A 12315-nucleotide genomic window follows, 5' to 3' on the forward strand; every position below is an offset into this window, starting at 1 on the left:
AGTTACAGACAGTTGTGAGGTGCCATATAAGTTCTGGGAACTGAACCCAGGTCCTCTGCAAGAGCAGCCAGTGCTCTCAATCTCTGAGGCGTCTCTCCATCTCCATGTTTGCTTGTTTTTTTCCTTTAAATTATGTGTGTATGCTTGTGTCTGTGTGGGTATAGGTTGTCCATGGAAGGCAGGGGTGAGTGTCAGAACCCCTGGAGCTGGAGCTAAAAGTGGTTGTGAGCTGCCAGACATGAGTGATAGTAATGGAACTCAGGTTCTGTGTATGAGCAGTACATGCTCTTAACTGCTGAACCATCTCTCCAGCCCTGCTCTTAAGTTCTTAAAGGGGCTGGGTCTCTCTTAGGTTGGAATCTGGCTTTCATTTTTTTTTCCTCATTGGGGAGAAGAATGATCTCCGGAAAATATTCAAATTTACTTTAGTGCTTATGGGAACTCTTTATCCATAGACTACCTTGATCTAGAGCAATGGTTCTCAACCTGTGGGTCTCCATCCCTTTGGTGGTGAACAACTTTCTCACAAGGGTTGCCTAAGACCATTGGAAAATACAGATATTTACATCACAATTCATAACAGTAGCAAAATTATAGTTATGAAGTAGCAACAAAAATAATTTTATGGTTGGGGTCGCCACAGCATGTAGAACTATATTAAAGGGTTACAGCATCAGGAGGGTTAAGAACCACTGCCCTAGAGATAGGAATGATAGTTTATAATAATGTAACCACAGGTAACACATGGTACAGGACAGGTGAGCTGGGAGACTCTAGCATGAGGCTATTCCTTTCCAAGCCTGTGGACATCTGCCTGCTGGTTCTCACTTTGTAACTGTTGACCTTGAGATGGAGGCTCCAACTCCTGGCTACACCAGACTGAAGAGAACTAAAGTGTTCCTTGTGGATAGATACTTGCCTAATTGGAAGCTATTGAGTGTATCCTGCTAGGGTATGTGCAGGGGTGTTTCTTGTTTTGTCCTTCCTATGCATAGTAGGGGTGTAGCTTGCGCCCAGTTTTTTTTTTTTTTCTGTGCCCCAATCAGTAGCCTTGGCCTCTACATACTAGCTTGTAAGCAAGCACACATAAACCAATAATGTAAAGATATTGTAGCTAATGTGGGATATAAAGTGTCTTGAGAAACAGTATGCGTTTCCCACCTGCCCAACGTGAAGTTCACTATCATTCAGCACATTGCACCCTACTCTGCTTTTCATGCCATAAGACACATTGGAAAGGGCAGGAAAGCACTGCCAGGGAAGCCACAGTAAGTGGAAGGGAGGCCTCTAACTTAAAGAATCCTAACTTGTGCTTTTGACTTAGTCTGTCCATGATGTATTTTGTATTGAACAGTGGAGAACACGCAACTGACCCTGAACCTGCAGACGGAGAACAAAGGCAGTGTTGTCTCCGGAGGAGAGCTGACAATTTTCCTGGATGGGCCAACTGTTGATCTGGGAAGCGTGCCTAATGGCAGTGCTGTGACAGACGGTGAGTGCTGCCCTGCTCTCCAGGCTACGCCAGTATAGGGGTGGGTGGGCAGAGATTCTGAGAGCTTGGTTCTCTGCTAGGCATCTTGGTTAGAGTACTATTTAGCCAGCCCCAACTTAGAGCTAGCTCTGCCTCTTCTTAGTCTCCCAGACCAAAACAAGACTTGAGTTTTTAAGGACCAAAATAAATGTCACATCTGTGTGCGATTGTTTGGATCAAAGGCAGAGAGAAGCATATTTTCATTCCATATGGACCATGGAAATAAAACCTCTTTAACACTTGTAATTCTAGTTAAGTCCTCTGAGGAGCTTGAGTGTGTTCCTATAAGATGGTGTTGGCTGGGGAGGAACTACGTGTCCTTATGGAGTGTCCCCTGCTCTGACCTGAGTGTGTGGTGTGTTGGTAGTTTGTTCCATTTGATCTAGTCTGGAATTAGTCACTTCTGGATCTAGCAGGAAATTATTTCATGGAGTCTCAGGTCTGGAGTGGGTTGTTTCTCCTTTTTCTCACTAAATGTTTTGTTAGGTGTGATGTAAGATGGAACTTCTCAGGCTAAGCACACTTTCTATAGTGCAGGGGTGAAGTGTGAACTTCCAATTCAAAAGCAGGGTCAGCTCTCAGAGGTTGGGAAGAACTTAGCTGTTGAGAAGAGCCTCTGCTCTGGGGTTGGAGAGATGGTTCTGCAGTGAAGAGCATGGGTCCTCCTGCTGAGGACCTGGTTTTGGTTCCCAGCACCCACATGGCAGCTCACAATCATCCATTACTCCTGTTCATGGAATCTGATACCTTCTTCTGACCCCCACCACATCAGGCACACACATGGTCCACAGACATACATATAGGCCAAATAAATAAACAATAAGTAATCCTTATCTCCCCCCTCCACCACCACCAAACACAGGTCTTGCACTGGGTGGAGCTTTGCTTAGATTTTTGGTGGTTTTTTTTTATTGTTTTTTATTATTGTTTTGTGTGCTTTAACATGTACAAGCATACATCTCTCATTGGTTTGATTCAGTTATATATAATTGAGTGCCTTGTATGTACTAGGTCTTAGTCCAGGTGCTAACCAAACGGCAGTAGTCAAAATTCACAACCTTCCTTGAAGTTTCTAATCTACTTGGGTGGTGGGGGAGAGAGAGGTAGACATCAAATGGGTAAGTACAGAAATAACCACATAAGTGTCACTGTGACAGGACCTTGGATAGAAAGGGCAGGGTGTTCTGAGATTCCTGTAGTCTGAGGGGACGTCATGGAAACTAGAGAGGTGTTCTCAGGGAGTTGAGACCTGGACTGTGAGTTCAGACAGTGGGAGAAAGGAGTGAGTGGGTCTGTGGTGAAAACAGAGGGGCTGGGATGGCTGGATTCTGGGGAGCAGCAAGGAGGGTAGAGGAGGTAAGGATGGAGAGATGGGTCTAACTCAGAGTACACCACCTCAGAGACTATGATCAGGATGGTGAACCTTACCCTCAGAAACAGAAGACTGCTCAAGGGCACTATTTTTCCCTCCTCTCTATCTTCCGGGTGTCACTGTGTAATCCTGCCTATCCTGGAACTCCCTGTGTAGACCATGCTAGCCTTGAATTCCTGGAGATCACCTGCCTCTTCTTCCCACTTCTGGGATTCGAGGTGTGTGCCACCATGCCTGGCTTCTGCTGGTTTTGTTTGTTTGCTTGTTTTGAGACAAGATCTCATTATGTATCTCTAGCTGACCTAGGAAAAAACTATGCAGAATAGACTGGCCTTGAACTCACAGAGACCCATCTGCTTCTGTCTCCCAAGGATTAAAGACTTGTGACACCTCAGCTGGCTTCTTTTTTGAAAACATTTTGTTATTACATTAAAAAAATTTGTCTTGTGGGACAAATATATAGAGGCCAGAGGACAGCTTGTGGGAATTGACGGTCTCTGAGGGACCTGGGCATTGAACCCAAGTTACGAGGCTTGGTGACAAGTACTATAATTCTGGCAGAACTGTCGCTCTGGTGTTGGTTGTTTTGTTTCTTCATTCATACACAGTATTGGTTACATAAGGCTGTTTTCATGAACATGTATAATGTTCTTTGTGCATTTTCTATCCCCACGCTCTCACTTGCTTCATTTTCTAGTTCGTTCCCTTTGTTCCCAGGGTTTCGCTTCTACCTTTATGTCACATATATATGCATAATTTAAAATAATAATTTAAATTTTTTGTGGCATATATGTGTATATACCACATGTGTGTAGGTGTCCCCAGAATGCAGAAGGAGGGACTCTGAGCTTGAATTACAGATGGCTGTAAGCTATTTGAAGTGGGTGCTGGGAATCCAACTCTTGTCCTCTGGGAGCAACAATTGTTCTTAACCACTGAACCATTTGACAGCTCCATATATACATAATTTTCTGTTTGTTTGTTTTGGGGATATGATCTTACTGTATAGCTCAGGCTGGCCTTGAACTCACTGCCACCCAAACTAGTTTATTGTGGTATCCTATCTTTGCTTCAGCTAGCTAGCTGTTGGAGAACCTTTTAGGTGAAGAGTGACATAATTTACTTTGGCTTTACAAGCTCTGTTTGCATTGTGGAAAATGCCCCCATTTCAGGTGCTCACTTGACCCTACCTTTGAGAGGCTGAAATTCATCTGGTGGATAAGGCAGGTTGCATATTAGTGTCTGGGATGTTCTTGAATGTATTCAAGAAGAGACATTGTTTCCAAGTTTGAGTTCCATCTGTGTGATGTCATATGATTGTCTCTACTCTGTAAGGAGTGGCTTGTAGAATGGCTACCACTGCCAAGATGTCCCTGTTCCATTGTGGTGGGTAACTCCTAAAGTCCAGAGGGAGTTTTCTGCCTGGTGGTTAGCTCTCAAACAAGGGCTGAAATGTCTTAACATTTCTGTCTTTTCTTGTGATTGATCTAGGATCACAGCCACCTTCAAGAGAATCCAGCGGGACTGCTATAGCTCCAGAGTCCCGGCACCAGCCCCCCAGTACAAACTGCTTTGGTGGCAGGTCCCGGTGAGTACCCTTGTTGATGAGATGGCCCTGGGAAGGTGCTTGAAGCTTTGGAAAACACACTGGCAAGGAACCACACATTTAGAATCTTTAGAATGTATCACTGATTCAGTCTGTTAAGGAGTTCTTGAGAGAGTACATTGCTCCTCTCAAGAACTTAGTAGAGTCAGTAGTACTTTGATAAAGATTGGGGCTGGCAGGGTTAGTGACTGGGTAAGAGAGGGCCTTCTCTTTTCCATCAGGGGCTATGGCAGTCATGATGCATGGAGAACATGCTTCTTTGGATGATGAAATTTCTGGCTGCATTTCTCTCTTGGGGCATTGCTGATGGTTTTCATTCTCATGTTGGTTATAACCTTCTTTGCTGAGGGTCTGAGTTCATTTGTACTTGTTATGTTTTGTGGATGATGTGATTCTGCTTACTACTCTTTCTTATACCTGTATTTGTGCTCTAAACTCATTTCCACGACAACAGAATTCCTAGGCAAGTGAACAGTTTTAAATGTATTGGAAAGATGGTGGAGGAGGAGAGGGAGGATGTGTTTAGTGGTTATTGCAATGTACAAAATCCCCAGACATTTTCAGGAAGGGAATCATATGAATGTAGTTTGTGAATAGTATCTTCTTACAGTAGGCAAATTGCTGCTAGAAACCTTCCCATGCAAATCCCAGAGGGCACAGAATGATGCTCTTGGGAAATAGAGTTGTGTCCACAGCATCTGACATATCTCCTTGAGGGCAGAGGGCAGCTTCTCATTTGGCTTTTTTGTGGCTTTAGGAGGTTCAGGTGACCAGAACTTGTTGGTAAGAGCAAGTGGATGTTTGGGCATTTGCCTTTGGGACTCTAGTTTTCACTTAGATGCTGAGATGCTGCTTCTCTGTTCTCAGTTCTCCTAGCTTGTGTAACACTGTCACCTCAATTGAAGACCAGTCACATTTTCTGTGACTTGCTGTGCTAGATGACTTGTGAGATGTAGTATATAGTTAGGTCTCACAGGATTAGGACCTGTAATATGTTTGACAAGTGTTGTATCAACAAAAGAATGATCTAGGACTGGAGAGAACAGAATCTCTTCACTGGTGACTATCTAGAGCAGGGATGCCTCCCCATATCTCCCTTCTGAAACTGGTTTCTTTGCTTCATTGCTTAGGAACTGCCTTCTGGTTTTTTAAGCTGGACTGGAAGTCTTGGGTCAGGCACACTGATACCGCTTAACTTGAGGTTCAAAGGTGACTCAGTTAAGCATGACTGGGTGACTCAGGTCATCCCAGCACCCTCATAAAAATTCTGGGCATGGTGTTACTTGTAATCTCAGTGGTGGCAGCAGTGGTGGAGGGTGAGCAGCAGCAGGAAGTCTCTGAAGCTTGCTGACCAGCCAGCCTAGCCTGCCTCTACCTCCTGCTGTGACAAAAGGCATGCGCCACTACCCCAGTCTTAAAATTACAAACCTGAGAGTTCACTGTGGGACTCAGAGTCCAGGTGAAAGCTTAATCTTGGTGGCCTGAGAAGGCTGGTCACAGGCTATTCCATATTTGATTAGCAACAGGTAGAGCTGTCTCCAGACTTGTTTCCATTGAGGTTCATTATATACTGTCAGCATTCCATGTCCTTGGAGGAGCTGGTGCATGATGAAGGCCTGAGGAAGACGAGTGGCACAGAGAACATGTAAGGATCCCTCATGTTTTGTTTCTGTTCCTGGAATGAGGCTGGCTGTCCCACACTTGTCCCACCCAGGGTCTTTATAGTGATGAGAGTTTCGTGGAACAGGCAGATGCATGCAAGAGAGGAAACCAGTATGGCATGGGCAAGGCTGAACAGTGTGCGCTGGGGGTTTGTCCTTTGTCCAGACATTCAGGACATGCCACTCGATCCTAGAAGCTAAGGAGACCCAATGGGATGCATATGGAGGGAAGAAGAGCCCAATAGAAGGGGCTACACTGGAACTGGCAGCCTTCCTTGGGTTTCCTGTAGATTAGAAATGGTTGTGAAATTCCAGGCTGAAGTTGGAAAGCCAAGGGTTTCTGGATTTCCTTTGTGTTTTTCTGTTTATTGGTCACCTGTGATCCTCTCTTTTCTTTCTTCCTCTCTGTTGTATGAGGTGAGGGATGGTGGAGGAAATCCAGTCAGTACTACTGTCTGTGTAGGGCACTTTTCCTTCCTGCCCCAGCCTTGTCAGCCCTCCGACATGAATGTTGGCTTCCACTGGAATCTCTATGAAGGTTCCATAGACAAGGAAATGAAATAAAGGAAATGTGACTTCATTTACTTTAGCTTCATAAAGTTGTTTTTCCCTTCCAGTGTTAGGGATTGAATGAAATGGTTTCTGTATTCTAGGCAGGTGTTCTGCTATTGATCTATATGTAGGTCCCTGTCATCTTAATTTTATTTTATTTGAGATGGAGTTTCACTAGCTTGTCTAGATTGACCTTCAACTTCCTCTTGTATCTGGGACTAGCTTTAAACTTGTGATCCTCCTGCCTCAGTCTCCCGAATAGTTCAGATTACAGGCCTGTGTCACCAGGCCTGGTGGAGCTTTTTATTAATAGAACTTTACAAGGGGTCTTGGTTAAGAAGCTGGCTATGTGGGCTCAGTTTGTTGTCCTTTATTATGTGTATAACTGTTTGTTTTAAAAGTAGTGAATGTTTTCTGATTCTGGGAGCTGAACCTAGAACCTGGAGCATGTCAGGCAAGCATTCTAGTATCAAACCCTACTCCCAGCGCTTCATATGCACATGTGGCGTGAGGATGGAGAGCTGAAGGCCTTGAGTTTCCCCGGGTCCTTCCAGCTAATGTTACTTCAAATCTGCATTTGAACATGTTCCCTCCCAGTGACGTTTTTTACTGTCACTGTTTTAGGACCTCCCTGTAATGGTTTTCTGTCTCCCTCTGTGACTCTTCTTTTTTGTCCTGCTATGATGAAAACCTCTTAGATTTATTAGCTCCCTTGCCTTGGCATTAGTACCCCTTTCCCCTGCCGACGGTTGAAAAAAGCTGTCTTCTGGGAAGCTTGTTACAGCCCAGAGTCTCTGGTGAGCTCTGAATAGCTCGTGGCCTGTGTCTGCAGACAGTGGATCCCAGAAAGGAAAGACAAATAAACTTAGGTGGTGTGAGTCTGCTGGGAAGCCCTGGGAGAGCCAGGGGAAAATGGGGGAAGCAAAGCTGACATGGAGAGAGGGACTCTGGGACCTAAGCCTTCAGGCACTGGGCCATTCTTCCAGTCCCTGCTGGCTACTGCCACCCATTCTTCCATGGAGCTGACTAAAACTGACTTGGAGATATTACCCTGTCAGCCTGAAATGGAGTTTAGCACCTTTCTGCTTTCTTTAAAATGTGCCTGTAGTCTCATTAGTGTTGCTGGGAAGGAGAAAGTAATACATGTAAATCTATTTCATCATTCAGTGGCAACAGACACAGTCCCTGCTTCCAGGGAGCCTGCAAGCTGTCTTCTGAGCAGTTGAGACTATGGACAGTGTCTGGTGCATTTTCAGAAAGTAAATATGGAGATTAGTACCATCTAAATATGCATATTGATGTATTCATCATCTATTAATAAAAGTATTATTGTACTTTCACTTATTTGCATCTGTTTATTTCATAGCTAGCTATTTGGCATTTCCTCTGTAGGACAGGAGCCAAGGGAGAGGTGGTGTGTCCCAGAAAGCTAAGTAGATCTAAGAGTAAGGAAGCTTGCTATCTACAGTGAACACACTGAAAGCCAGGCTTACAGTAGTCATGGTGACAAAAGGTGGAAAGACATGGTATCTGATCTAAGGACTCTGTAGCAGGAGGACACTAGGCAACAATCACAAGTACTAGTGTGTACACACCAGCATACCTATAGTGTGTAAACACCCAAGTGCTAGTGAATACACACCAGCACTTTGGGTGTGCTGGTATGTAAACAGGCAAGAGTGAAGCATTTACAGATAACTTTGAAGGAGTTTACTGACCCAGTGAAATGGGGGTTGGGGAGTCCCTATAAGTAGAGTGTTCTGCATGGACAAAGGCAGGGAAAATGAGAGAGCTTGGCTTACTAGGGGATGGGAATTCTTTGGTCATGCTGGCATGTACCATAATGGGGATGATCTCTGTAGCAGCCCCAATCCAGCCACCACCTGCTTTTGTCTGTTTTGTTTTTGTAGAAGCCTAATAGAGCAGCAGCATAGGAGTTTTTCTTGTGCCTCCACAGTCCATAACCAACCTTTGTTAGAGAGGAGCCTAGGTGACACAGTGTCACTTGGAGGACATTGTTTATGCTGGGGCTGTGACTTGATGGTGTTCGTTTTGTGCATTTTGACAAATTCATGGTGGATATCCACTGTTACAGGCTCATGCAGAGTAGCCCCTGTCCTCCCTGCTCTCTCTGACCCTGGCGCTGGTCTTTTTAATTGTCTTCCTGTTTTTTCCTTTTATAGAATAATTTACTGTGGAGCTTTTTCACATTCATTTCATTAGAATGCACTTAATTTTTATTGGATACTGATTAGTATTCCATTGTTTGAATCCAGCACATTTTATTTATCTATGGGCTAACTGAAGTCTGCTTTAGTTAGTCCTAAATTTTGCTAACTATGAACAAAGCTGCAGTTAATATTGGCTTCTTAGTGCTGCAGCCTATATTACACAGAACTTTCTGGGAAGGGAGGCTGGGAGTCTTCCAGTCCCTGGGGGAGGAGAGCTACTTGGGAATGTCTGGCACAGTAGGTTTAGGATGAAAATCAGAAACCAATTGTGAGGGTTTCTTTTCTTTTTTTTTTTAATTTTTTTTTATATTTGAATTACAAACAAGATTGAATTACGTGACAACCCCAGTTCCTTCTCCCTCCCTTCCTCCCCTACCACCCCTCCAACTAAAATATTACCTATCATATGTCCTTTCTTCTAATCTACACCTGACTCAACCTTTCTGCTTCCTCACGACCTCTGCATCCTTCCTTTTCTTCCCTTCTCATTCTTGTAGCTCCCTCCTGCCTCTTCCCATGTTCTCAATTTGCTCAGGGGATGGTAACCCTTTCCCCTTCTCCAGGGGACATAGTTTGTCTCTTTTAGAGTGGAGAGGGTTTCTTTTCTTTGTAGAAATTTACATTTTACATTTTGGTTTTATGATTTAGGTTTTTTTGTCTTGTTTTGTTTTTTGTTTTTCAAGACAGAGTTTCTCTGGGTAGCCCTGGCTGTCCTGGAACTTGCTCTGTAGACCAGTCTAGCTTTAAACTCAGAGATCTGCCTGCCTCTGCCTCCTGAGTGCTGGGAGTAAAGGCATCGAGCTACCGCTGCCTAGCTGACTCCTAATAGTTTTAGGTCTCCACAGTCTAAACCCAAGCAAACCTCCACATGAAGACATGCAATCCTGACTAAAAAATAAACCTAATCCAGACCATTTGAACATCACCATTTCAACTGCTGGCTTCCTTCCTATTCTAGAATCTGTGTGGGCTTCAGTTTTCATCTATCTCTGACACATAGTTGTCACAGCCACAAACTCCTAGCCCCAAGAAGCAAGAGAACTTTTTTTAAAATATGAATTGAGTGAGGACTAGGCTTGAGCTGTGGAAAAATAGAGATGAGACAGAAAAAAAAAATACTTCAAGCTACCTAGGAGTTATAATCATGGAGGAGATTGGAGGGCAAGGCGGAATAGAGGGGGCTCTCAGGCTCTTGAATTGTGGCATCATCCACAGAGAAAGGAAACCTCAGAGAGAGGGTGTGTGTCACATCCCCTGTAGTGTTGTGCTGGGCTGCTCCCTGAACAGTAGTGCTGCTTGGCTGTGGAAAGCTTCATCTTTCTAAAAGGAGGAAAAATGAAAGCCAGACTTCAGAGACACAAACTCAAACTCTGTGCCTTTTTAAAAAATTTTTACCTATTATTTTTTTATTTCATGTGCATTGGTATTTTGCCTGCATATATGTCTGTGTGAGGGTGTCAGATTCTCTGGAACTTAAGTTACAGACAGTTATGAGCTGCCAGGTGGACGCTGGGAATTGAACCTGGGTCCTCTGGAAGAGCAGCCAGTGTTCTTAACTGTTGAGCCATCTTTCTATCCCCAAGCACTGTATTCCTGGGCATGGACAAGAGGGCCAAGATAAAAGTGATTGTGGAACTCTAGGACTTCTCAGACCTAGAAATTTGTGGCTAAAAGGGGAGGTGTAGAGAGAAGCCAATGAAAAGAGCGTGTGGGTCTTGGAGGAATGGCTCTTTAGTCAAAACTTGGTGTGTGTTGAAAGATGAGAGCAGAAATGGCAGTGCTCAGAGCAGACATGGATAGTAAGGAGAGCAGCTGTGCAGGCCTCAGTGGTGTGGTGCGATTTGGTCAGACTTTCTCCAGTGTTCTGTTGGAGCTGCATAGCTCCCTTTAAAGTACCAGGGTTAATGGAGGTGGTGATTTGGGGTTTGGTTTAGTGACTGTCTTTGTGATGGCCAACTTAAAAGCCTAAATAGAACGACTCCTTTCAAATGCTAAAACAGGTCTATATTTGAGGGTCCTCCCATTATGTAATAGATTAAGGGTGCTATAGAACTTAAACCTAGAATTTATATTACTTTACAGTTTCATGAAGTACCCTTGATAGAAATTTAGCACAGATACTGGTTTCAGTATTCTTTGTGCTCCCCATCTTTGCTTTCCATTTATTTATTAAATCACCCTACTCCGGCATCTGCCTCCAGCATCCTGTCAGTGTTACAGCCTCCCAAACCCACTTGTGCTGCCTACCTTGTAACACCATGACATGCTCCTTTCCATAGACATTCTGTGCCTCAGATTCTGTGGTGGGAATCTCAGAGCATTCCTCTTTTCTTCTAATTTTATTGAACTTTATTATTTTAAACACTATGTTTATATATGCCTATGATTCCAGTGCTTGGGAGAGTGTAAGGCCATTGTGAGTACCCAACAAGACCTTGTCATATTGCCTCTCCTCAAAAGTTTGATTTATGCAAAAAATTATAAATATATTCCATAAAAGTAGAGGACATTCAAGAGAGGCATCATGGAAAAGTGATCTTTGAGCAAAGACCTGAGGGATTGAACATTGAAGGAGTGCGTTGGGGAGAGTGTGAGTGTGTATGTGCATGTCTGTTGGTGAGTGGGTGTGTGGATTCTGGGGATGAAGCCCAGGCCGTCTTACATGCTGGGTAAGCTATCTACCACTGAGCTACATCCCCAGCCATTTCTTTCTTTTTAATACTTTTTCTCATAAAAGTTATTTGGCTTGAGCAGTAGGCTCACAACTATCTGCAACTCCAGTTCCAGGGGATGTGATGCTCTCTTCTGGCCTCCATGGGCACCAGGTACACATGTGGTACACAGACATACTTGCAACACAGGCATACACATATGTTTAAAAAGAAGAAACTTGGTAGAAACTCATTAAAAAACTGTATTATGTTAAACATAACAAACTATACCCAAAGAGTTTCATGTTCTATGAATCCACTTGCATAACACTTGAGAAAAGACCACATGACAGAGATAAATCTAGTCAGCAGTGGCTAGGGATCCAGGGGAAAGAAATGTGGGGGCATTGGGAATGCTCCCTGTCTGGATTGTGGTGGTGGTGATATCATATTAGTTACAGCTCATCAAGTGATGCATGTAAAAAGGATAAATTGTATCATATATAAATTATACCTCAATTTAAAAAATCTTCTAAAATTGCATTTTTACTTATGGTATGTGTATACCTGTGTGAGTCCATGTGTACCACACATGTGCAGATGCTTATAGAGACAGAACCTTGGATCTGTGAATATGCATGCTGGGAGCTGAACCAAGATCTACAATGCTCTTAACTGCTGAGCCATTTCTCCTGCACCTAATTTTAAAAA

At 43.8% G+C, this 12315-nt stretch overlaps 1 protein-coding gene across 1 annotated transcript in view; it reads left to right on the plus strand.

Moving 5' to 3' along the window:
• Positions 1-12315, plus strand: part of Wwp2 (WW domain containing E3 ubiquitin protein ligase 2) — a 119938-nt gene that overhangs the window by 44105 nt on the left and 63518 nt on the right. Inside the window, exons 5-6 of the mRNA XM_027405952.2 lie at positions 1355-1492; positions 4395-4491. Of these exons, the coding sequence (XP_027261753.1) occupies positions 1355-1492; positions 4395-4491 (235 nt within the window). The remainder of the gene's footprint in view (positions 1-1354; positions 1493-4394; positions 4492-12315) is intronic.

Source organism: Cricetulus griseus, chromosome 3, assembly GCF_003668045.3.
Source record: "Cricetulus griseus strain 17A/GY chromosome 3, alternate assembly CriGri-PICRH-1.0, whole genome shotgun sequence".
In the NCBI taxonomy this organism is placed as follows: domain Eukaryota; kingdom Metazoa; phylum Chordata; class Mammalia; order Rodentia; family Cricetidae; genus Cricetulus; species Cricetulus griseus.